Source organism: Suricata suricatta, chromosome 4 (genome assembly GCF_006229205.1).
Source record: "Suricata suricatta isolate VVHF042 chromosome 4, meerkat_22Aug2017_6uvM2_HiC, whole genome shotgun sequence".
Taxonomy (NCBI): Eukaryota; Metazoa; Chordata; class Mammalia; order Carnivora; family Herpestidae; genus Suricata; species Suricata suricatta.
Genome location: NC_043703.1, coordinates 126,778,153 through 126,804,373, shown reverse-complemented (window position 1 = coordinate 126,804,373; position 26,221 = coordinate 126,778,153). Strand labels below are relative to the sequence as shown.

The window sequence follows — 26,221 nt, the reverse complement described above, 5'->3', positions numbered from 1 at the left end:
CCTGCCCCACTCCCCACACATCGAACTAACATTTCCTGACCTTTATTTACTTGGGTTACATCCCCAGCCCCCGGGAACCTATGGCTGAGTACCTGCAAGGATTGTCTTGCCACTGAGAATTTTAAAATTGGTCACAGCCCTGGAGACGTTCAAGGTTGTCTGCCTGCTCTTGTGACCATTTTATATCAAACATCCCTGGGAATTAAGAAGGTGCATTAAGGGGCACCTGGGTGCCTCAGTCAGTTAAGAGTCCCACTTCAGCACAGGTCATGATCTCACAGTTTGTGAATTCAAGGCCGGCATCAGGCTCTGTGATGGGCCTGGAACCTGCTTCAGATTCTGTGTCTCCCTCTCTCTCTGCCCCTCCCCAACTTGTGTGCGTGCTCTTTCTCTCTCTCTCAAAAATAAATAAACATTTTAAAAAAGGGTGTTAATACATTGCAAAGGGCAATGCCACCAAGGCAGGCTCCCTCTTTACCTTGAGGGAAGGCTGGGACAATACTTAAATGTAGGATATGGTACATTCTAGTAAAGGAATTTGGATCACAAATACATGTAACTGTAAGAGTTTCTTTAAAGCTTCAACACATTTTTTGATAATGTGGGTACATTTGCAAATAAAACTGTAGCTCCTCTTTTCACCAACAGCTGAAACAAGTTGTTTTGTGGATACCCTCCCCAGTCCTTTCTCCCCATCATTGTCCTTTAGCAACATCCCTCCTGTTTTCCGCCTCCCCCGACCCCCACCCAAGAAGAGGGATCTGCTACCACAGTAACCTCCCCTCAGGGCCTTTGTCTTTCCAAGGAGGAAGCTTGGACAAGGCAAAGCTTCCAGGTGAGACTCAGTGGTGGACATCTGCGTGCCGGGGCAGGGACATCAGCTGAGTCCTTCCTGGTGACTCCGAAGTCCTATCACCAGAGCGTAGCCCTGACTCGAATGACCAAGCCGCAGTATCCTTCCCCTTTCTTTCTGGTGACACAGCCTTGGCTCCACTCAAGTTTGAGGTCTTGTGTGAGACCTCCAGCTGGCATCGGCCAGCTGTGCCCTCTCCCTCCCCGGAACTCCTGCCTCACCTTTTGTCATCTTTCTCATGTGCTGCCTTGTGTGCATTTGTGTATTGATGCCCCAGCTAGACTGTGAGCTCCTTGGGAGTAGGGAACATATCATGTTTCATGTTCATCTTTGTTCCTCTGGGGGGCTTCACATGGGGCTTTGTGAACACTCCCTCTGCATCTGCTGCGAGTGAACAAACGAAGAAATGAGTGAGTGAGTGAGTGAGTGAGTGAGTGAGTGAGTTGGTGAAGACAGCATGGCTTCCTCAATCCTGTTTTGTAGGCTTGCTGCCCATGGCTTTTTTTCTTTTCCCCTTTGTCAGGTGGCTCGACTCTTTCATTTTGTATCCTCTTTGGACCTCAGAGAAGGGCAGGTAACCCCGTCGAGAGGTGTGACTAACTCCAAACTGATCCAGTCGGGTAGAGCGGCCAGCAGCGAGCTCTGCCCGCCAGCGCAGGGTCTGGATCGGAACCAGGTGTTTCTCCTCCCGACACCTGCGTGTGCTCGTGTGTGTTAATCCAGAGCCAGTCCCACTTCAGCGTCCTTCCAGAGCCTCTCTTTTGTGTCGGTTTGGTAGCATCTAACATGTGATTAACTTCCTTGGGATTTTCCCCCCTTGTTTAATGCCTGGCGAACGAGTTGAATTTGATGGTTGACGCTACTGTGGGAGAAATCCTTTCTTTCTCCTTTGTTTGCTAATCTAATTTCATGTCACAATCAAGGCCGCCCATCTTCCTCAGCATGTTGATAAGGTGCCTGCTTGGCATTGATGTAGAGCATGCGTAGCTACAGAGGTAACTGTCAGCGAGGTGGGGACATAGGAGGAAGTACTAACTCTTTCTGAATTACCAGTGGGGAATGTGGTTATGCTGGTGGCTTTGTTATCAATTGCCTGACTCACTAAAACCTGTCCTCTTTATTCTTGTTGTCATTAGTTACCGGCATTCAATATCCAGGATATTCAATATCCCTGTGACTTGGTGGGTCCCCCTGGAAAAGAGGACCTCATTAGGGGCTTACAGCCGAGCTTAGCTGCTGTGTTGCATCTGGGCTCTGTGGGCCCTCATGGCAGGCATCCTATTAGGGGTGAATTATTTTACTTGGAATGCCAGATTAATAAAGGCCTGGGTTTTCCCAAGAATACACTCACTCCCCTGACTAAGAAAAATATCAAAATGGGCACTTGGCTGGCTCTGTTGGTAGAGCATGTAATTCTTGGTCTCAGAGTTGTGAGTTCAAGCCCTATGTTGGGGATAGTTTACTTTAAAAAAGAAAAAAAATGGGCACCTGGGTGCCTTAGTAGGTTGAGCGGCCAACTTCAGTTCAGGTCATGATCTCATGGTTCATGAGTTCAAGCCCTGTGTCATGCTCTGTGCTGACAGCTCAGAGCATGGAGCCTGCTTCCAATTCTGTGTGTCCCTCTCTCTCTGCCCCTCCCCTGCTCATGATCTGTCTCTCTCTGTCTTTCAAAAATAAAAAAATGTTAAAAATTTTTTAAAAAACCTTCTTTTTTTAAAAAAAGAAGGAAAACATCAAAACATACAGAATTTGGCAGTGTGTTGACTAAGTGGCTTCTCATCCCTTACCAGTTGGGGAAAGATTAGAAATTAAAGACCTCAGAAAGTTCAGTGACATAGTTTACCTCCTGAAGTCTAATTTTCTAAGAGTTTTAGCCAGAAAAAAAATTTAAATAATCAGGAATGGATTACTCTCCTTTGCCCTGAGGCACTTCTGTGGGATTTCCGGGGGTTCTAGGAGCACCCTGAAAGAACTACCAGGCCATGTTGTATTGACCTGCCCAGAAAGCAGTGAGGTGGGTCTGTTAATACACAACATGTAAATAAGCAACAATAACAAAACTGGGTAGTCATGCTTATAAGACCACAGGGAATGGAAAGGTCAAGAGTACAACAGATTATAAGTAAGAGATTTGCTTTCATGGAAGACGGAGCATGTCTCCCTTTCCCTCCCATGGTGGTAGGCTGAGAAGTGGGCTGGTAAGGACAGTGCTGACATGTGGTATGACAGCCCTAGGGACAGACTCAGATGTATCTGAAGTAGGCCGACCTTGGTTCATGAAAGGACCCCCCACATTCTTAGCTTTTACTATGGCTCATATTCTAAACTGAGTGTTGGCCAGGGGAGGAAAGTGATACAGGACTTTGAAAACACATGCTCATGGGGTGCCTTGGTGGCTCAGTCAGTTAAGTGTCTGACTCTTGATTTTGGCCGAGGTCATGATCTCACTGTTTGTAAATTCGACCCACATTGGGCTTTGTGCTGACTGCATAGAACCTGGTTGGGATTCTCCACCACCCTCCCTGCCCTCCCACCCCCCACTTGCTCTCTCTCTCTTTCTCTCTCTCTTTTTCTCAGAATAAATTTTAAAGAAATTTAAAACACACACACATGCTGTAATCTATCCATCCTTCATCAGAGTTACCATGGGAGACCCAACATTTATTCTAGAGATTTTCAAATAATTCTAGAAACCGTTATTTGGAATTGCAATCAGAGCCAGATAATGAGCCACAGAAGAGGGTCACAGATTCTTGAACTCAGAATTTTCCAATTGGAAGGGAATCTTGTTCAATGCTACAATTTCCCAGTGAGGAGGTAAGGCTGCCAAGGACCAAGGTGACTTGGTCAAGGCCCCTCACAACAGAGTTGAGACAAGGCTCTAGGGTCTGGACAGTGAATACATTGCAGTTTCTGGAGGCACCACTTCTTCCTTCTCTATTCTAATCTGCTTCTTCTTTTTTTTTTTTTAATAGTCTTATGTCATTCTTTTTTGGTCTAGATGGTACTTGTCAGCATCATGCAAACCCTCTACTTAATAAATGGGATCCTCAAGGCAATCCTGGGAAAGTGCTTGAGTATTTCTAACACTGAAATGTTAATGATTCTTAAAGGTAATATATGTTTATGGTATAAAATCCTAAAAGCACAAAAGAAGGCATGCTGTGAAGAGCATGTCTCACTCCTGCCTCCATCCTCCACTGGCCCAACTGTTTTAAAAGAAACAGGCACTTTCACAAATGCATTCATTTGGCCATTAACACATTATAACTGGACCCCCATCTACTTAGCAGACAAAACTGCAAAGACCTCATCTGTCACTGAATGAAGTGGCAGCTCTGAGTAGTGGATGACTAAGAAATATACTTCTCTTTCCACCTGGTCCCCCTCTTCATCCACCCAAATCCTCTAAGGCCAGGTCAAGCATGGTCTCCTCTGGCATGTCTGGCTATTCCAGTGCTCACTCTCTGTCCTTTGCACCCTCCAGCCCTCTGGCATTTCTCATATATTTCTTGTGGACAGAGCTCATGTCCCTATTCAACAGGATGCTCCTTCAGCTGTGGGACCCTGTCCGGTGCACTGGGGTAGGGATGGGGATTTCCGGTTACTGTACTGTACTGAAGGGATTACCCATAAATGGCCATATGTTCATTCATTCAACTCCTTGACCCCTAATGTGTCTCAGGTAGAGTGGCAGACACCTAGACTGCACTAATAAATTAAACAATCTGGAGAGGAAGACAACCCCACAAACAATACCAATAGTTAAATATAATTGTGTGAGGTGCTACTAAGAAGTACAGACCTCTGAGAGCATATGACAGGGAGTGGAGATGATCAGACAAGACTTCTCAGAGAAGTGCAACCATATTGCATTGAATCTAAAATGCAGTAGTTTGGGAGCACCTGGGTGACTAGGTTGGTTAAGCATTTGATTCTTTGTCTCAGCTCAGGTCTTGATCTTGGGGTCATCAGTTCAGGCCCCACATTAGACTTCATGTTGGGCCCCACATCGAGCATGAAGTCTACTTAAAAAAAGAATGCGATAGTTTCTAAGATACATTGTTATCTACCCCCAAAGGAAGAAAATATTGCCAATCAAATTAAGGCATAATGTGTTTCCACTTAGAATTTTTACTTCTACTTATCAAAAGGACTCTTTTAGACTTGTTTAGACATAGATTTTTGTGTTTGTCTCTTTTGCACATACATTGAAAGGAACACATAAGCACAATAAATTGGTTGGATTTCTTCCTAATCTTGGTTCTTCACTTTCCGAGTCTCACTCTTCTGAATCACTTTTCAACTGAGTTTAAGTGTCCATTTATGACCACACTGTATCACTCTGCCTTCTAGAGCGTTGGTTATACACAGCTAGCTGCTGTCTCTGGGATTTTCATCCATGCCGCCGATGACCATTCTTACCAGTGTAGATGCTGCCACTTTCTTGATCTTACCAAAGGTGTCAGTGGAATGTGTTTTAGACAGCCTAGACTCATATTTCTTCTGTCGGTGGTTCTGAATGGTTCAGTTCAGTTCAGTTGTCCAGTCATGCCATGAGGATAACAAACAAATGCATTCACGTGTAGGCAATGACAATGATGTCAAGGCAACAATTGTAAGATCCACCCCAATGTCAGAGATCCACCCCAATATAGGTCTTGAAATAGATGATGAAGATCATTTACAAGAAGGCTGGGAGTAAGTGGGCACTGTCATTATTCCAGTGAGTCAGAGATGTCAGGGCTTTAGATGGATGTCTCAGTGAGTCACCTAGTCACAAGATGGCAGTCAGTTCCACCACACTCAAAGGCAGAAAACAGGGAGCAGGTTCAGGCCTTTCTTCTGCATATTGGGAAGAGAAATGCCTTTCCCAGAAATCCCTTAGCAAATTTCCCCTTACCTTCCATTGGCCACAATTGCACCACATAGCCATCCATAGCTACAAGGGAGATTGGAAAATCTATTTTTTTCCACCATGTCAAGAATGGGGTTGGGAGTGACTTTTGGATGGCCAACTAACAGTATATCCCAGTGTGGTCAAATTCGTTGGCAATACAGTGAGTTAACCTGAAACAGTGTAGGACTCTTTAAAGGCTTTAATATGGTAATGTGGCTCATTGAATATGGAGAATGTGGTATTAAGCTTTAACAAACTTAGGGGATCCAAATTTATATTCCCAAATGGAGAACCCAATTGTGCAGAGTACCACTGAACAATTCTTGATTGTTCCCAGAATAATAAAATGGACGTTCTCCAGAGCAGAGCAAAGCGGCAGGGTGGATTGGGGTTTGTGGAAAATGAATGGAAATGAGGTTTTGAGAGGAAACGGAGCAGGGCTGAGAGGTTTACAAATGAGAGAGCCATATTAATTCTAACCACCTCAGATTGTTTTGACAGATAAAGGCTAATTTGTTTTCGAGATCCTTGTATGCATGCAGCTATGATTTCGTCTGAGTCAGGACTCTGTTGATACAGAGCTATTATTATCCCCTTTTCTTTCCTAACCTCTTCCACTTCTAGTCTTCATGATGCTTGTGATATTGGAGCTAGGCTGGCTGGCTTTTGGGAGTGGGCTCGAATGCTTTCCTGAAAAGGACACGTATGGTGCCTGCTGCTGCTTGCCCTCGGATACATTGCTGGACATTTCCAGGAGCTGCCAGACATCAATGGAGTTAGTCCCTGGCTGTTTATTTGGGCTTGGGCTCATGAAGCTCCTCCTTGTCCTTGTCCTCCCTCCTGTCTCATCATCCTCATCCTCATCACCATCACCACCATCATCATCACCATCACCACCATCACCACCATCACCATCATCACCATCATCATAGGTGGCATTTTTGAACCCTTACTATGCATTGGGCTTTATAATATCATGTGGACATAATCTCATGTAATTGTCACTATGTCTCACCATGTGGATGCTCCTTGGCAGAGGAGAATATTGAGGTGGAGAGAGGTTAAGGTCACCCAGCTCTTAGTGATAGGATTGTAGTTTGACTTGGTCTGACTCCAGAACCGTTGCTCTTAATCGTCACTTTGTGTGGCTTCTGGTTTGGCCCAAGCTGTGTGGTTATTTGTAAATTTGTCTTTTTACATTTTGTCAGAAATCGAGCTGTGTTTTAGGGATTTCCTAATAACACCTAGCACTGTGTCTTGCCCAGAGAGCAGCCTCAATAAATAATTGTTGAACAAAAGTGACCGAATGGGAGGATGACTGAAAGCGAACCACGGAGTAGCCTTCCTGAGTGTGAACCCGATACTGAATTATTCCATTGTCATTGTCACTATTTCCTCCCTCTTTTCCAACCCATTTTTGTTCCTTGGTTCTCTCATTTCTAAATTCTAGATGTCACCGTAGGTGCTTCTGAGTTAAATAATCGTAGATCACTGACCCATAGCTTTGGGGGGGATTATACTGGGCAGCTAGTCTCACCTCGTTTCCATGGTACAGACCACCCAACTGTTAATGTCTAGAAGCTGAGGCCTCAGTCCCTTTGGCCACCATCATTCAGAGGGGTGGCTGAGGCAGCCAGAGTGACCTCCATCTCTCCCTTTTTTTTTTTTTTACATAAAACACGCCTTTGTCTGGATTTATAATTCTAATTGTATATATCTGATTATTTAAATAGTTTTTCTTTGCTCTTAGTTTCCTAGAGACGGGTTTAGATCTTTGGTAGGTGGAGAACTTGTCTTTTTCATAGTTTAATGCATCTTTGTTTTATTCTGACATTTCTTCTAGACCTGTCTGCAAGTTCCTATTGTTTTCCCCCTTCCCTCCAACGAACTCATTCTGCCTTTGCATTTGATCCTTTATCTAACTAAGTCTCTGACTAGTCACTTCTGTGAACTGCTGTGCTTTGCTGGCCATTTTCATAGCTTTTTATTTTTCTTTCCCCTTAAGTAAAATGAAAAAAACCCTCCAACCCCTCTGTCGCGCTGTGGCCCTTGTTTGTTTCATTAATCCCACCCCCAACCCAGAGCTGTCTCGTTGTCTGTTCCCACCCATTTTGTGCTGATTTTGTTGGTTCTGTTATACCTGTTGTGTCTTATTGTCTCCAAGAAGTCCAGCCCTCTAGGATCACTCTTCCCTTCATTATCCGAATAAAATACCTCACCTCCATTCTCTGCTTTCCCGTGTACCTGTGAGAAGTCTGCACACCCTCCAGTATTTCCCAAGATGCCCTACTTCATTGATTTGCTTGGTGGTTACTTGCCTGTCACCTTTTGCTCAAATCCCAACCCAATTCTCAATTAACCCCAGTCTCCTGCCAGCCCCCAGCCCCCTCTTAAGTCCCTTGTCTTCCAAACACAACACCCCTCTCCAGCCCCTGAGGTGCCCCTGAGGCAGTGCCCCCTCCCTGAGCCTTCGTTATGATCCTTTTCACTCCGACACAGATTCTCTCATCCAGACAGCAAGGACCTTCCCTTTCATAAGTGTAATGGATTGATCTCACTTTCCTAAACAAAAGAACAGTTTTCCCCTGAGATGAATTCTGTGGCTCTCTCAGAATATGAAATGGTTACACTCAGCAGGGTTTTTTTTTTTATATTATTTTACCCCTTCGTGATTCATTACCTTTTGGGTATTTTATGAAGCTCAAATGCAAGACTGGAGGCAAATGTGCCTCATAAACAGTAACATGAACAGAAAAAAGAAATTGCTGTTGTCATACATTTAAAAAAATACTGGCTGAGTTTTATTTCCTTTGAAAAGTGTAAGGACTGAGCACATTGATTATTTGGTTTTGATTTTTCTGACCAGATTCTTGTGTATTGGAAACTGAGTAAAAGTGTGGCTCTGTAGGGATTTTTATTTATATAAAGCCAGAGAAGCAGCAAACAACCCCCCAAGAATAGGAACTGCAGGTGGCAGTCATTTCCCCCACCTTGGGTCTGTCTTTGGCTCTAGCTCATCATGCAATGTAGACATCTGAACAAGAAGGAGGGGCGCCTGGGTAACTCAGTCGATCAAGCATCAGACATCAGCTCAGGGCATGATCTCATGGTTCGTGAGTTCAAGCCCTGCGTCGGGTTCTGTGCTGACAGCTCAGAACCTGGAGCCTGCTTCTGATTCTGTGTCTCCCTCTCTTCCCCTCCTCCCTCATGCTTTGTCTCTCTCTCCCTCCTTCAAAAATAAACAGTAAAAAAAAATTTTTTAATGAAAAAGAAGGAGCCAGGAGCCAGAGCACAATTGCTGAGACCCATAGGAGGCCGTGGAATATTCCAGGCCTTGCTCCTCTCAGTGTTTCCAGCCAGTACACCAGGCACTGCCCCTCTGCAGTCCTTCCGGGTCTTGAGTTCTACCTTGCTGACTATCAGAACTCCCTCTTGGCCTTTGTTGTGTCTGCCCCCCTGCCCCCCAACCCTAATTACAGCCTGTGTCTGTGGGGCGGGCCTCTGACATGTGCCCTCTTCCTGTGTTGTATCCAGGGACAGGGTGCCTTATCAGAGAGACTCCGGAGCTTCAGCATGCAGGACCTCACCACCATCCGGGGTGACGGTGCCCCTGCTCCCTCCAGCCCCCCACCGCCGGGGTCTGGGAGAGCCAGCGGCAAACACGGCCAGCCTAAGATGTCCAGGAGTGCTTCTGAGAGTGCTGGCAGCTCAGGTAGGTATCAGCCCACTTTTCCTCTTTTCCAGTGCACAGGCCTTGCTTTCACTGAGGGAGGCCCAGTCCACCATGCGACATGTAACCCGGAGTTACCATCAGCACAGATGCCCATCAGATCATGCCAGGCCAGCCAAGAGGCAGAGCACCACTCTGGTCAGGACGCGAGGCTGGCCTGGGGACTCTGATGGGGGCAGGATTAGGCCACCTGCATCCAGGGGTTCTCTGCCTCTTCCATCTGATCATCGAAGGGTTTGGAGGAGGGTGGGGAATAGTGCCTGAACCAAGCCTGGAGCCAATCAGCACAGTTGGACGTGGGCCAAGACAGCTTTCTCTGTTCTCTTCCTCTCTGACCCTATACTCCCAGAAGGGCTTACCTGTCTTGAGCACCTGAGTGTCTCCTCCTACCCACCCAGGGCTGTTGGCTCTTGTGGCTCTTTTTCCCTGCATGAATGTTTCCTGTCCTCTCTCTCACTCCACAATCTCCTCCCATCCCTGTGCCCCCATTCACCAGGCACACCCTCAGCCACTACACGCCAAAGGCCACACTAGTTCTGAGGTCTAATTCCTGTGGAGGCCACAGCTTTATGGAAACCACCTCTGTCCCTGATGTCTCCCTCTGGTTGTCAAGTGCCTGGCATTAGGTTGGCTGTATGAGGCTTGACCTGGAGACCTTCTTAAACACGCAGAGTCCTGGGCCCATCTCCAGAGGATTCCATAAGTCTGGGATGAGACCCATATATAGTGGTGTTGAGATGCAGCCCCTTTTAGGACCCACTGATGTCTGATCCATTTGTGGGTTGCAGGCTTATGGAGGGTAGAGGCGTAGATTAGAGGGTAGGGAGCTGGGCCAGGACTCACATTTTGCCAGACTGTTCCTTGGAGAGATTCCAGGGAGTTTGGCTCTCAGAAGCTGAGCACTGCTGCTGCCCGCGGAGGGTTAATGGTGAAGGGAGCGTAGGGTGCAGTTCTGGATCACCACTTTCACCCTTGGCGGAACACTGAGCCTCAAGGGTGGGAACTGGACCACCCTTTTGGAGTCTCTGGCTGTGACGTGGGCCGGGTGGCTGCCCTGTTCTTAAACACAGAAACAGGGACATGTGAGTCACCTGGACTTTGACCTTGTGCTGTCAGGTGCATGCGGCAGGGGGCATCCTGGCCTCAAGCCTCAAAGATCCCACCTGACTTTTAGGGCTCTTTGACAGGGATGGGAAAGAAGGAGTCCTGTGGCGGCCTGGGAATCATGGCTTATACTTCCTGCCAGGGAAGGGAGACCAGCTTAGAGCCAGGCCAGTTTCCTCCCCTCTGAGGAACACCCCACCTCACCCTGACCCCAGGCTTGAACATTGCGGCTTCTCTGTTGGAGGGGAAAATTCTCTGGCAGGGTTGGGAAGATAGAAGCTTGGCCTTAGGGGTGAGGATCGCCTCAGGGAAGGGCTATCTCTTGACTGAACTCTCAGGAGAATTTAAATTTTTTTTAATGTTTATTTTTATTTTTGAGAGAGAGTGTGTAAACATGAGTGGGGGGAGGGGGAGAGAGAGAGGGAGACACAGAATCCGAAGCAGGGTCCAAGCTCTGAGCTGTCAGCACAGAGCCCAACACAGGGCTTGAACTCACAAACCATGAAATCATGACCCAAGCTAAAGTTGGAGGCATAACCAACTGGGCCACCCAGGCGCCCCTCTCTCAGGAGCATTTAGAATGATATCCCAGGGAATTTAGAGTGCAGTACCCACTCACCCTGTCTGTGTCTCTCTCAAAAAAAAGATAAAATAAAATAAGTAAATAATAAATAAACGTTAAAAAAAATTAGAATGCAATCCCAAAAGGCCAGGCAGGAAGAGACCTCTGGGATCATTCAGTCTTAACCCTCAGATATTACCAGTGAAGAGACCAAGGCCCAGAGAAGGGAACTGTCACCAGGATCACCCATGGATTGGCATTCTCCTGTGGCCTCCTTACTCCTGGGCCAGTGCTCTCTGTCTCATCACCCCTTGGCCATCCAGGTTTCCTTGAGCGTCTATAGCTTCTGATCTACCGGGCACTGTTTCAGAAACAGAAATGTGAAGTGGAATTAGGTATCACCTCCACCTTTGGTCAGCTCATTGGCCACAGAGCCTCAAATGAAAACTGTTATTGGAAGAAAAACAGCAATTCTGTGAGGCTCAGAAGTCAGAGCAACAACCAATGGGATAAAATTGGGTAAAGTTCCAAGAGAGTAGCTACTTACTTGCTGTGTGACCTGGGCAATCTCTTACCCTCTCTGAACCTCAGATTCCTTATCTGTTCACGAGGGAAGACAATAGCCACTTGTAGGGTTGTTGTGAGGATTTGAATAAAATAATCCATGTACAAGTGCTTAGGATCCTGCCTGGCACTCTGCACAGTAGCTGCTACCGTTGTTATGTAACTCACTTACGAAAGTACTTTCTAATATGAAAGTGTCCAGGAGGGAAATGGGCTGCCTTGTGAGGTAGTAAGGTCCCTGACGTTGGAAGGGCCCAAACCAAAGTTGAATGGTCATCCACTGAGGCTCTAGTGGGGCCTAGGTGGCTCCGTGGTCCCTTTCCCTCTGAGATTCTGTGTTGTCATTATAAAGTGAACCAAGTGGAAGAAGCAGGCTCAGAGAGGTCATGCACTGTGCCAAGGCCACACAGGACCAGAATCCAGGCCTCCTGTCTAGACCTCCCACTGGTAGATTATTTAGGGCAGCCTCCGAACTGGGAAAGGGAGAAGAAGTCTGGTGAGGTCTGAAGATGATGGGAAGCGTCTCCTGGGCTTTGAACATTTTCCCAGACCAGTACTAGGTAGAAAAGGGTTTGGGTGCTTGATTTTGTTGCTGGCCCTGCAGCCTTCCATTAGTAGTGATGCCCTCCGCCACACCCCAGCGAGTCACACCCAGGGCCAGGCATCCAGGGGTCGCTTTGGATGCAGGCTGAGCAGGTAGAGTTCATGGAGAGCCAGAGAACCCGCTGTGTTGCAACATGACCCTGGGCTCCCCCCTGCTCGCCCTGGGCCTTAGCACCTCTGATTCCAGCGGACAGAGAAGGGAGGTGCTGACCCAGCAGGGAGGGTGGGGACCCTGTGGCACTCACTCCAGCTGTTCTGGGGCCTCAAATAAAAGTCAGCTCACGAAAGACAGATGAAAGATGACCCAGGACTTGGGCATGGTTAGGGCAAAAGCACTCAGGCAGTTGGGAATCGATGTGCCTGGGAGGAAGTGTGACAAAGGAGGCCCAGCTGCAAGGGCATGCGTGCTCTCCCTGCGGCTGTGTGCGCCTTGGACACTGGGCGTGCTGGGGTAGGGCCCGAGTCTTGGCTTCCAACCGGGCAAGGCGACAGTGGGCTGTGCAGAGCAGTGCAGGCAAGGAAGATGTTGCCAGGCGGTTACCACATTTCTCGCCAGGGAGCTGCGTTCAGCCTCCGAACCTTTCTCAGAGTGACACCTCACGTAGTCACCACCAGAGAATTTGACCTTAGCATGGAAGATGAGCCCTGTTCCCTTCAGCTTTCCCCTCTGGAGAAAGGGTACCGTAATCCCTACTCAGCCTGTGCCTCAGGCTTGGGAGAACAAACAGAATTTGCAAACCCTGGACAGGTGGCAATTGTTGGAGGCAGCCTGGGGGTGGACAGGTCAGAGGTGGTGGCTGGACCCCAGGGAGCTGTATGCAGCCATTGGAGGCAATGGTTTCAATGTACATACAATGTACAATGTACATTCTTGAAATGATGCCAGTGAAAAAAAGTACAAAACAGTGAGATATAATGTAACTATGTAAAATAAAAACACACACCCATGGTGTAAAATAACACTATGCAGAAACATATTGCCCTCTCTACAGAATCTTGTTAGACACCATTCATTGAAAGCCTGGCATTGAACCCCAGGAAGAGTGTAGGTGGTGTTAAAAGAGTGATCCTGAACTGGAAGGCATAGGGTGGAGGGGTGTGTGAGCAGGTGCTGTTAGAATTATTTCTCAGAGGATATAAGGACTGACCCCTGTGGGACAGGCAAGGGCATTTTCTAGCACCTGAGGGGAAGCTGAATCCGGAATTATCTCCTCCCCTGCCCTTGGTGTCTCTACAGAGACCTCCATTCCTGGGACCCCTATATTGAACATACTGGAATCCCCAGACCTCACTGGGGCTTCCCCATTTGCTGGGGCTGGTTACTGTCAAGTAAGGGGTATCACTGATGATGTCCCCCATCCCTACAGTGTGTACCTGCTGCTCTACCTGCAGGACCCGGAAAGGTGAGTAAGCAGCCAGCCTCTGTGCAGCGTGCTGGAATCTCGCCTCAGGAGGAGGTTCTAACCATAAGCTGGCGCCTGACCTTGGGGCTCCCTTTCGGCTGCATAGTCTGGGGGGAGGGGCAGGAGTCAGGAGGTTAACTCCCTTAAGTGAAAAACCTGTGTTATCTTGTAGTGTCTGCAGGCTAGGAATTCAGGAGCAGCTTGAGCCAGTGGTTCTGGCTCAGGGTCTGTGAATAGTTGTAGCCAAGATGTCTGCCAGAGCTATTGTCACATAAAGGCTTGACTGAGCCTAGAGGGTCCACTTCGAAGATGGCTCTTGTGTGGCTACTGGCTGCAGACTCAGATCCTCTCACCACAGGGGTCTCTCTGGTGCTGTTTGAGCATCCTTACGACATGGCAGTTGGCTTCACCCAGAGTGAGCGATCCAGTAGAGAGAGAGCACGTGGGAAGCCACAGTATCTTTGAGGACCTCGTGTTTGAAGTCACACACCAGCACCTCAGCCTTCTTCTGTTGGTTGGAAGTGAGTCATAAGGTCCAGCCCACACTCAAGAGAAGGGGAATTAGTCTCCACCTCAGGAAGGGAGAGGTAGTATCAAAGAATATGTGGAGATATTTTAAAACCACCACAGAGTCATATTTCCTTGTGCTGTGGGTAATGAGGACACAGGAACTTACCCAGTTCCCCTGAAACAGTGAAGCCTTGTAGTTCCAAGGGTTCAGGTCCGGGGCAGCCAAGGGAGCCCTGGGCCTGCTTTGCCACTTACTAGCTACATAACTGTGCGTGAACCACCTGACCACCCTGAGCCTCGGTTTCCTCAGCTTAAAACTGAGATAAAGGTCCTGTTTCCTCACCTCACTGCGTGGTTGTGAAAATGTGAAAAGACTTTTTATTATAGCTGGGAGTAGCCAGAAAACCTCAGGGAGAGGGGACGAGCCCAGGCTGCCCTTCCTGTGAGTGAATGCTGGCTTGGTGCAGCCATGGCCGTCCGCGGTTGGCCATGTTCTTCCCTGACCTGCTCCTGCTGCTTCCCTAACCTTGACTAGACACACGAGGGACTGGAGATGGTGCTGTACGGACCCAGCGTCCCTTCACCTGCCATGGAGGGCGCCCCTCCACCGAGGATCTGCCTTTGGCTCCAAGGCAAAAGGCCCCCACACGTGCAGCTGCTGGCTGGCATGGGCGGTAGGGGTGGGGGGAAGGCAGGCACAGCACCCACCACTGTCTGTGCTACCGGCACTGAGCTTGCAGAGGCATGGCTGTCCCTCCTGCAGTGGTGAGGATAGAGGACATGAGCCCCATTTAAGAAGTATCCTCTTTCCCCTTCATTTCTTCACTTGTAAAACTTCTCAACGCTAAGGCTTTAACAAGTCTACAGAAGACCTGGGGGTTTTGGAGACCATAACCCAATGTGAACTGACAGTCAAAAGAGTCCTCAGCAGGGGGACCAGGGCGCCCTACCCCAGCTTTAACTCTGAGCAGCTCTGTGTCCCTCAGGGGCCTCCTGGTCCACATTAGATACAGAAGGATATATATATATATATATATATATGTGTGTGTGTGTGTGTGTGTGTAATCTATATGTGTATATACATATGTACATGTATATGTGTATATATGTATGTGTATATATATATACATATGTATATGACTCAAATGATTATGTTGTCCACCTAAAATTAACAGCATGTCATGTTATATCCCAGTTTTAAAAAGGAAGAAACAAACGGGGGGGGGGAGGGGGGCTGCATTCCAGTGCTAGAGGCTAATGCTTGGACCTGGTGGACCTACTGGTTCTTGGGGAACAACTTCAAGCGAGGTCCCAGAGGCCTCTGCAGTGATTTCTAACTATTCACCAATTTTGAGTGCAAGCCACTGAAAGCCTCTAATTCTGGGATTAATATCCAGGGAGAATAAAGCTGCCTTCTCCACCCCACTTTCTTCATGGGACTGCTCTGCGTGGTTTCCTAGGAAGCCCTCACCTTTTGTGACCCCTGATGGTTTCCAAATCAGAGGCTGCATTTCCAGTGCATTTAAATAGAATTGCAGTTGTACTGTAGGAATTTAGTAGACTTTGCTCTCCCCAGGAGCTGTGAGGATGGGGGTGTTGGGGAGCCGGCAGCAGGCTGGCCTGGGTGGGGGCCTCCAGTTGGGGTGGCCCTGCTCAGAGCTGTGATCTGGGAGCCTTTGCCCCAGCCCTCTCTTTCTCGGGCCCTCCTAACACCCAGTGCCCAGTGCCCCGGAGTTCTCCCCTCACCCCCCAGTCTCCCTAAGGTCTGCTTGCAAGACAAGCTTTGTCATCCCTCCGTGATGGTGGGAAAGTCCCTCAGCTCTTCAGGGCTCGGTCCCCTCCTCCATAAAGTGTGGCCATCTCTGCAAGTGAAGGTGTCCAACGTGAGGTGTCAGCGGATGGTACTGAGGGGCTGGGGGCCAGCTCTCAGGCAGTAACGTCGTGGGAGAGGATTTCAGGGGGTCACAGACTCTGTGTTCACAGACCCCCTTCTGGGCCCTTGAGATGATTTTCATCCGTGCATATAAGACCCCAAACCATTCTCTCCCCACTTCGGTTCCATTCCTGCCCCTCTGTCAGTCATTTCCCTGTTGTTTCCTGCCCAGGTCTCTTTCTATTATCCTCTCTCCTTTCCGCCTGTCTGCTCTTTCTTCTCCCTCTTCTCCCTACCTGCCCTGATGTAATATAGAATCGAAGTTTGTATTACTGCTTGGAATTAGTCATAGAGATGGAATTTTTCCCTTAAAAATAAAAAACCAAGTGTGTGGGACATTGTTTTAAAAAGGCAAAGTCATGTCTTTTATTCCTCCTACTGAAAGAGAGAGAGAATTGCATTTTCCTTGAGTGTGGCCCCAGGCAGCATGTTTGCTCTGACATCAGAGGCTGTGTGAAGTTTAGAGTGTGCAAAACGAGTGAGTGTATGTGCGTGGACCTGTGTGTATGCACGCACGCTCACACCCGTGTGAGTTTCATCCCCAGGGACCCTTCCCTAACAGAGTATTGTTTTCTTTCTCCTCGGTGGCTGTCGGGGACGCGGATGTAAGTGTTCCAAGCGGATGTGCCCTTCAACTCGTTTGCTGACTTCCATTAATGGCTTCCGCTAATGTGTGCTGTGTGGGATGTGTTCGCTAACCTGGGGGTTAACAGTCCGGGGGTTGTTTGGCACTGTGGGGGTGGGGAAGCCTTGGGCTCAGTACAGACCCATCTACTCAGGCCTCTGAGACTCAGCCAGTTTCTTCCTCCCTGCCCTCCCCGCAGAGAGAAGACATGGAGCTGCGTGCAGCCTGCTGTGGTCCTGCTGACACATTTATTCATACAGACTGTCAGCCAAGGCCACGGAAGGCAGGAGGGACTCCTGTCCTTTCCTAGAGGCCGCCCAGCCTTGGGCACCAGGGTGGCAGCTTTGCAGGCTCAAGGTCTTGGCTGCCCTCACCTGCGGTTTAGAGGTGGTTGCTGTGGCCATGAACTTGCATGAGAGTCACTCCCCACGCAGGTTGTCTCTGGGTATTAAGGAGTGGATATCAATAGCACAGGGAAAGCCCGGGACCAGAATTTGGAAGGAATCACATGTGCAGAGGCGCAGACTCAAACCAATCCCCAAGCCTGCTCCCACAATGCAGTTTTGTGTTCGGGCAGACCTAGCCAGGCTGCTTCTGCAGTTTCTGTCCTAGTGGGAGGCCTTTGGCTCTGAGCAGACCTGTTTCTTTTTCCTCCTGTCAGGCAAAAGGTATCTATGTCCTGAAGGAATGTCTCTGTGGATGGATGTCAAGGTCGGACTTGGGATGAGAACCAAGCTCTCGGATGATGTCCATATTCCACCTGTTTTAGTGGATGGGCAGCCACTGTGTGCCCAGCCTTGCATCAGTGCTCAGAGGCACTGAGAATCGCCGTGGTCCCCAGAGCTCAGGATGCTTTCTGTCAGGCTGAGGCCGACAGGATGAAGCTGATACAAGAACCTGGCACGCAGCACAGGTCACGTGGCACGGATCCCTAGTGCAGTTGTGGTCTTACAGTGAGGAGGTCAGGGAGGGCCAGAGTGTTCAGGGGGGCTTCCTGGAGTTGCCAGTCTTCATGTTCCACAGAGCCCTATGGGCAGAAGGAGGGACCAGAGGACAACCTGACCCCATACCACGCCCCAGGCTGGGGAATGCACAGAGCAGAAAATTCAAAGGAAGGTTAACATCTTCATCTTGGCCCTTACCAAGATGCTGTCAGAGGAGGTCATTCCCAGGCTACAATTCTGCTTTGCAATTTGTGGTGAAGACAGACAAGCAACCGAGCTCTCATGCTGCCTCCTGCTGGCTGTTGGGGACACAGCATCAGTACCTGGAAAAGCTACTCGAAATTAGGGTCTGTTACCCCACACCTGGCGCTCTGTAGTCAAGTGAGTTCTGTGTTGATGGAGAAGACACTTTGGTGGCTGACTGTGTTTTTAGGAGCAGTAACAGGATGTTACAGAAAGAGTTCTGGGTGTTTTTTATCCTAAGGGCTTAGGGTGGTTGACCTGATGACCTGAGGGCTCCCTACATCTGCAGTCTGTGATTCGAGGTAAAAACAATATATGAAACATAGAAAGATACATCTTTGAGTATCAGATAAGCTGGGTATGGACAGAAGATATTTTATGTCTTAGCTTAAATGGGAGGACATAGAATATGCGTAAGCATTGAACATTAAAAAAACAAACAAACAAACCTGTGGGTTCCATGACAAGAATTAATTCTAGAGTTTTTCCTGTGGATTTAGTCCAGGGAGATTAAAACAGGAATCTTGCTGTCATTCTGGAGGAAAGGGTATTCCAAGATTCTCTTTCCACTAAGCTTCTTGCTTCTCTAGGACTTGGCCTTCGAAATGAACCATCTACACAACTTTGCTTAAGGTTCTCTCTTGAGGCCTCTGGCATTTGACAGCCTGTCTTGAAGAACACATGGAGCTGAGTATGCAGTTGTGGTGCACAGTCGACACGGCTTGTCTCTGTAAGAAAGGAAGCTCTGGTCCACCCTTCAGATCACCTTCTAGAGGGGATTCTTCCCCTGAGCACTCTGGTGTGGTGTCACACGTCCGAGCGGCAGGGTTTGATGCCTCTCAGTTAAGGTGGCGCCTTCCTTGTCCCAGGGCAGTGGTGCCCCACGTCCCTTGGCAGCTTATCAGGTTCTGGAGCCTCTGCTTGTTCCTGTGCACCGAGCCTGCCAGTCTCCAGTTACAACCTCCCAGTCCCGGACCGGCCTGCAGGGAGGCCCAGAGGATACTGGCTGCTTCTTCAGACACAGGGGACCTCCGCTGTCCTAACAGGCGTGGCTTGTCGTGCTGTGTGCCTAACCGTGCCCTTGCCTGCCCTTCCTGGCTCCTTTCTCCACTGATCCCTCCCTGCTGTACTTTGTCTCCTTTGTGTAGATTGTAAATGGACATTAAGTGGTTGAGGGAGATGTGAATGAGGGTGGTGTGAAGGCGTGGGAGCCCCACGAGGTCCAAAACCCATTGGCATTTTCCGACGAGGAGGAGGAAGACCTGCTGGATTTCATGTACAAGTTTAAGGCACCTCGAAAGACGGAGTTCCCCCTGGAGGTACACGGTGTCTGGGGCTGTGGGTGGAGCATGTGTTTGCACAGGAGCCTTCCCTGGAGATCTGGGGGGCCTGGGAGTGGCATCCCTAGGGGGACCCAGCATCTCCTGGGCACCTGGGGTAGGAAGATCTCTCCATCAAAGAAATAGGACAAGCCACTAGGTAGAATCCAGAGACTGGCCCAAGGGCAAAAAAGACTCTGCTTATTTTATTGAGAAAGAGGAGAGGTGATATAGTATCTAAAATAAAATTTAAAAATTTACAATACTGGTACTCCTGGGTGGCTCATTCGGTTGGGCATCCGACTTCGGCTCAGGTCTTGATCCCACAGTTTGTGAGTTTGAGCCCTGTGTCAGGCTCTGTGCTGACAGCTCGGAGCCTGGAGCCTGCTTTGGATTCCGAGTCTCCCTCTCTCTTCCTCTCGGGCTCACACTCTGTCTCTCTCTCTCAAAAATAAATAAACATTAAAAAAATTTTTAATAAAAATGTACAAGTACTAATATAAGATGATACATAAATGAAAAGCAACCCAAATGTGTGTTTTAGGGGAAGAAAATGTGTTATTTGACAAATTTTTTTTTATAAATAAACCTTGTTCATCACTGTATATCCAAGACAGCAGTAGTGCCTAGTACAAAGCCAATATTGATAAAATGTTACTGAAAGGGCATACATAGCCCTCTAAAATGACCCAAATAAAATATACCTGATAGGTGTACTGTGGCCGGTTGTGGGTGTGGATGGAGTTTTAGCAGAAGGGCTAAGCTCAGAGCCTCGGGGGCCTTGCTATGCGATGTGGGTAGGGAGTCGCCAGTCTTAGACTCAGGTGCGGAGCTGGCAGAGTTGGGGACCCACGAGTCTTCTCTCTGCCCCTCACATCTCCTCTCATATGCCCCGTCTGCCAAATACTGTGGCCTGAAAGTCCAGCTGAGGCAAGTTGGGGGTCCCCCTGTCCTCAGCGTAGGGACCCCGTGAAACTTGGCCTATTGATCCCATTCAGACGAGGACCGTGGTTATTACCACTGAGTGTACCTTTCCAAGGGTGGGGCACATGTGGATCAGTTTTGAAGTCAGAGGTTTCCGTAAAAGGTGTTCTGGGTTCCATCACAGCCTGGGCAAACCCGTGATGGGGGAAGGGGCTCAGCTCTCACATGGAAGGTGCCCAAAACATGGTAGGGCCTAAGGGTTTGTGCCATTTTGTGTTTGTTGTGTAAGACTGCACAAGCTGCTTTTATTGTTTATTTTAAACAGCCTGAGGCACATCTAAAGGTAGGTTTCGATGATTCCTCTTTTACTCCGAGTCCAGAGGAGGCTGGTGAACATTTCCTAGCCAAAATGGTGACGTGAAGGACTCAGGACGTGGAAGACCAGACCTTCCTATATTCTGCTTTGTTCTCACCCTTTCTCCCTCCTTCCCTTCTGTGTGCCCTCCAGGCACGAGCTACTTACTGGAAAAGGGCCAATGTGGACTTGTGGACCTTCCCCCCCCCCCCCCCCCCCCCCCCCCCCCCCCCCGCCAAGTTTGCAGTGTGGAGAGGGAGACAGGGAGCAGACAAACACACTCTGCCAAGGATGCAAAGTCCCCTGCTGTCCTCTCATGTGTAAAACACTAGGAGAGCAAAGAAGGCGACCCTGGTTGTGTGTGACTGGGCTGTGGGGAGAGGGGTTCAGGAGTGACTTTTGAGCTGGGTCCTAAAGAGAACAATAAACAGCAGAACAGAGAAGGGAAGGAGGGGCTTCAGGTCAGAAGGAACAGAGGTGTGGAAGGATGCCACAGAAAAAGAAGTTACTAGAGAGAAATGGACAGAGACTAGGGTTGAGGGTAGCTTGGAGCAGCTGTGTGACCACACTCCTTCTCTCTCCCTACCCCCAGCCTTGAGTGCTGTGCTAGGACAAAAATTTCCTTTTTTTGCATTGTAGAAGGAATTTCTGTGATCTGCATGTTCCATGGAAGGAAGGCTCCTCTGATAGTCATTTGTAGTGGCGATGAGGCGGAAACCTTTATACCTAAGGACAATGTTTCCCTTTGCTGTGTGGCTTGCTGTGCATTAAAGGATTTCACATCCAGAAAGAACATTGCAAACTTGGTGATGGAAATTTTAAGCACGTACCTAGAAATAGGCTGATTCCCAAAGGAAACAGCAAAGACAAGGGAAGAGATGGAGAGGCATTTCTCTGTGCTGAGTCACTTGTTAGGATCATTGCTCCCGAGGCAGAAACAAGAGTGTGTCATCCCTCTCCACAACCATTCATTTGGGAGACTCAGAGTCTTAGGGAGCATGAAGAGGGAGGGAGGTGCTCAGTTTCGGGATGCTTGGGGTGTGACCCCGATTCCTGCTTAGGAGTGAGCCCTCCACCCCAGCTGCGTCATACATGTGTGCGTGTGGCCAAAGGAGCTGTGTGTCTCAACACAAAATGCACACTTGTGCTTGCCTCAAAAGGTTCCGCACAGGAGCACCTGGGTGGCTCGGTCCGGTAAGCATCCTAATTCAGCTCAGGTCATGATCTCATGGCTCATGAGTTCGAGCCCTGCATTAAGCTCTGTGCTGACAGCTCAGAGCAGGGAGCCTGTTTTGGATTCTTTCTCTCCCTCACTCTCTGCCCCTCCTCCACTTGTGCTCTATGTCTGTCTCTCAAAAATAAATAAATTTAAAATAGTAATTTTTTTAAAAGTTCCACACATACACCAAATTGAGGGATGGCTTTTTCTGTTTTCTCTGCCAGGCACCGCCTAGAGTCCTTCGATCCCGCTTTAGGAAGAAAAGTACCTCATCCTCAGCCACTGAAACCACGTGAGTGAGATGAGCCAGCAGCACCGGACCCACAGAATGTTTCTTCTCTGCCTTAAAGAGCTAGTCACTAATAACATAGAAATCCGCAAGCTGGCGTGCTTTGAGTGTGCAGCCTCACAGACACAGCCTTTTCTCTCTCTCCTCTTACACTTTTAAGATTTTTATTTTCCTTTTTTTTATTTTGCTGGGGAGAGGCTAAAGGAAAAGGTATGTGTGTGTGGGTGTGGGGGGTGATCTTTAAGTCTTGAGGTTAGTAATTTTCTGCAATTGGATTGTCAGCAGTGTAGTTTTAGAAATATAAGAGATCACCCTCACACTGCTGAGATGTACATTTGTAATTTATTTGTTGCATACTTCGTTTTTAGTCCTGTAAATGCAAACAAAGCAATTTTTTTAAACTTTTTTTTGTTCTTGGTACTAATACTTTGGACTACAGTGTACATATTTATGGCTTTTGGCTTAATATAATGGACTCGCAAGGGCTGCCAGAGGTTCTGATATGTAAGAAAACTACAAGATATGTAAAAAGTTATTTTGATTCTAGAGAATGTCTCAGATGTGCTTATAAAGCTTCCAAATACAACCCTGGTAAAAACATCCCTTTTCCTGCAGGATGATGGTCCATATTCTTCAGACAGATGTAGTCAATAGACCAGAGACGTTTAGAATGAAAAGACACCTGGCTAAGAGCCTCTGAATTTTGTCGAGGGATTTACCGATGCCTTAGGCAGGTGGCTCACCCTTGGTAAAACTTCCTGGGGATGTGAACTCACAGGGCTGTTGTGAGGACTCATTTTGAGTGTTCCATCAGTGCTTGACAAATGACTGTTTCTCCTCCATAGTAACCAGTTCTGTGACTTATGTCCCCGGGTAGAGGAGCCTATAATCTGAGCACCTAGATTAAGGGAACAGGAAGCAAAACCAACCATTCAACCCAAAACAAAGCAAACCTAGAACTATGTTTCACATATGCTGTCAAATACATCTGAGAAACCTGTCAAAATGCTGGGTTCTAGAAAGGTCTCAGAGGTTGAGATCTTTATGGGCCGACCTGCTGCTCAGCTCCCGGGGCGGCCGTGGCTTCTGGAGCTCCCGGCTTGTGCGGAACGTGGACGAGAGAAGTCGCGCTCACGGGCGCTGTACGTCTAACCACACGTCTTATGCGAGCCAGGATCGCTTAGTAGGATAGAGCGCTAGCGAAGGGGACTCTTAGACTGAGAACTTTATCTGAAAAGAAGAATCTGGTTTACATAGCATTTCGGTCCGAGGTAGCTGCTCCCCACCCCCTTGGAGAGCTGAGCCTAAATGTAGGACTTGTATATTTGTGCTTAGAGTTGGTGTTTTCTTTCAGTGTAATGCATGCAGTGGTCACAACCCAGTCGCTTATAATACTTGGATCGTGTTTGTTCATAGATATGCCCTGAAGACTAGAGAATTAGTGTTATGTACCACATAGAACTCACTGTCAACCAGCTATCAACAGGCCCAGGTAAAGACCGGCCCATGACTGAGCTATGCCAACATGTGTCAGTAGCCTTTGCTGATGACACACTGGCTGGATCTTAGCCACCCCAGAAAGGGTTTTACCTGAAGTTGATTGTTGCCAGGTATGCACATTTAAATCCCTTATTCTCACAATTCCTCTGAAGGTGACTTTGTAATTTACAGTAGGATTTAGGAAAACAAACCTAAAAGCAATTTGTGGCTCAGAGGGCAAACATAGGCTCTTTATGATATGCGCCCCACACCTGCCAATACCTAAACCCATGAGGGAAAGCAGAATATCTGTTTTCTTCAATCTCACTGAATAGTTCCAGAGGAAAAATATATGCTTTAAATGTATTTATCTGTGAGTTGGGAGTACCCAGAATTATCAGAAACAGCTTAAGCAGCTTTTTAGCAATTTTTTTTTTTTGCCAAAACAAGAAATGCCTTTAGCAGCAGAGATCCTTCGTGAACAAACTATATTTTCGCCATTTTACAATGTAAAGTTTTAACAAGTACAAGCTATCAAGTTTGCACTCAACTATGCCAAAAACAAGTTTGAAGCACTCTACTCTCAGACATGCTGTATTACTGCTCACTCAAGATTAAAACAAATTAAAGGTATCCAAACTGCTGTCTTAATGTAAATGCAACTATTTTTCCTTCAAGTGTTGATTAGGGAGTTGATTTCTCTCTTAAAAACACTCACTGTACAAAGGAGAGCAGCTGTCATATTTCTGGCAAAACGTGTTTACTTATCCAACAAGCTGTATCTTTGTGTATGGACTGACATAAAATGTGAATGCCTCCAAGTTTACCTGTAGTGCTGTGGTGTTCTGTCTAGAGGATATAATTGAACGTTTTTCAGTTGCTGGTTTACAGACATAGGCTGTTTACAAAATGCTAGCTCGAAAGTCTGTAATTTTCATGTAGTAACTTTTAGTTATTTGCCATTGAGCACCCGTTCTGTTTCTGAAGAGGTGAGATGGGGTGGTGGACTTATAGAGAATGGAGTCATAATCCCTCCTGGCTTTGTGTGAATAGCTTGCTCACTTCACTGGCCTCTGAAATGTGTGTTTTCTACAGTAGACTGTCTGTGTGTTTGTGCTAACAGTGCTTGTCCACCATGACCACAGCTGAGTATCTCCCCAGTCTGCACCCTGCACAGTATTTGAAATGGCATAGGATGTGCTGCATTCTCAAACGGCACGCACTCACAGAGCTGACGTTCTCGATTGTGACTGTGCAGTTTCCCTAGTTTATTCCTGTAGTCCCTATAGAATGATCTGTAATAAAGTAGTATACTGGACTGTGCATCAAAGGGATGTAAAATTACAGTATTCCAAAGGTTGAAGTTCTGCTGTTCTGTTATAATGCCTGATACATACCTTGAATAAAGTCTTAACATTTTTCTTTTAAAAAACATCTTTGTAATGTTGAGCTTATGAGGAAATACTTTAAAATGTCTATTTTTATTTTATTTTTTGAAAGAGAGAAAGCTTGAGCAGGAAGGACAGGGAGCAAATGGGACAGAGAATCTCAAGCAGAGTCCATGCTCAGTGCAGAGCCCGACATGAGGCTTGATCCTATGACTGTGAGATCACGACCTGAGCCAAAATCAAGAGCTTAACCAACTGAGTCACCAAGGAGCCCCAGAAAGGGAAAATACTTGCTTAAAGTGTGGAAGGTTAGCAGGGATTTAGAAGCTGAGTGCTCAGTTACTAACCGGTCTGATGTCCTGACCCCATGCCTAATGCAGGGAACTGTTGCAGTGGGAAAAAAAATTAATATAAACCTGGTAGTATGTTTTACATTTTTAAAAGTCACTAGTGGAATCCGTGTGGCAGCTCATCTGGTAAGCAGTTTTAATTGTGCAAACAGAAATGTGGTCTATTGTTTTGCTTCTTGGTGCCTGTTCCCTCACCAGCAAATGAGGGAGGACACATGCGGGTCAGAAGAGGGTGGACTGTGCAGAGGTGCCCTGGGCGGCATGGCTGCCCTAAGTACCGCTTCAGCCTTGTCTTTAAAACATGAACAGGCTGGGGCACCTGGGTGGCTCAGTCAGTGAAGTGTCTAACTCGATTTCGGCCCAGGTCACGACCTCACAGTTCGCAAGTTCAAGCCCCACACTAGGCTCTCCACTGTCAGTGCAGAGCCCACTTCGGATTCTCTGTCTCCCCTTCTCTGCCCCTCCCCAACTCACATTCTCTCTTTCTCTCTCAAAAATAAACAATTTTTAAAAATCTTAAGGGGCACCTGGGTGGCTCAGTTGGTTAAGCCTCCGACTTTGGCTCAGGTCAGATCTCACGTTCGTGGGTTCAAGCCCCGCATCGGGCTCTGTGCTGACAGCTAGCTCAGAGCCTGGAGCCTGCTTCCGGTTCTGTGTCTCCTCCTCTCTTTGCCCCTCCCCCTCTCATGCTCTGTCTCTCCCTGTATCAAAAAAAAAACAAAAACAAAAACAAAAAAAAACATTAAAAAATATATGAACAGGGGTGCCTGGATGGCTCAGCTGGTTAAGTGTTCAACTCTTGATTTTGGCTCAGGTCATGATCTCACAGTTTGTGGGTTCCAGCCCCACATCAGGCTCTGTGCTGACAACATGGGAGCCTGCTTGGGATTCTCTCTCTTCCCCCTCTCTCTCTGCCCCTCCCTG

General features: G+C 47.8%; 1 protein-coding gene across 1 annotated transcript in view; it reads left to right on the top strand.

Moving 5' to 3' along the window:
- The window catches only part of REEP1 (receptor accessory protein 1), a gene marked incomplete at its 5' end in the record, with an annotated part of 80,311 nt that extends 55,926 nt beyond the window's left edge, over window positions 1-24,385 (top strand). Inside the window, 4 exons of the mRNA XM_029938530.1 lie at window positions 9,288-9,465; window positions 13,684-13,719; window positions 19,142-19,293; window positions 22,016-24,385. Coding sequence (XP_029794390.1) covers window positions 9,288-9,465; window positions 13,684-13,719; window positions 19,142-19,293; window positions 22,016-22,087 — 438 coding nt within the window. The remainder of the gene's footprint in view (window positions 1-9,287; window positions 9,466-13,683; window positions 13,720-19,141; window positions 19,294-22,015) is intronic.
- Between the last annotated feature and the right edge of the window lie 1,836 nt (window positions 24,386-26,221).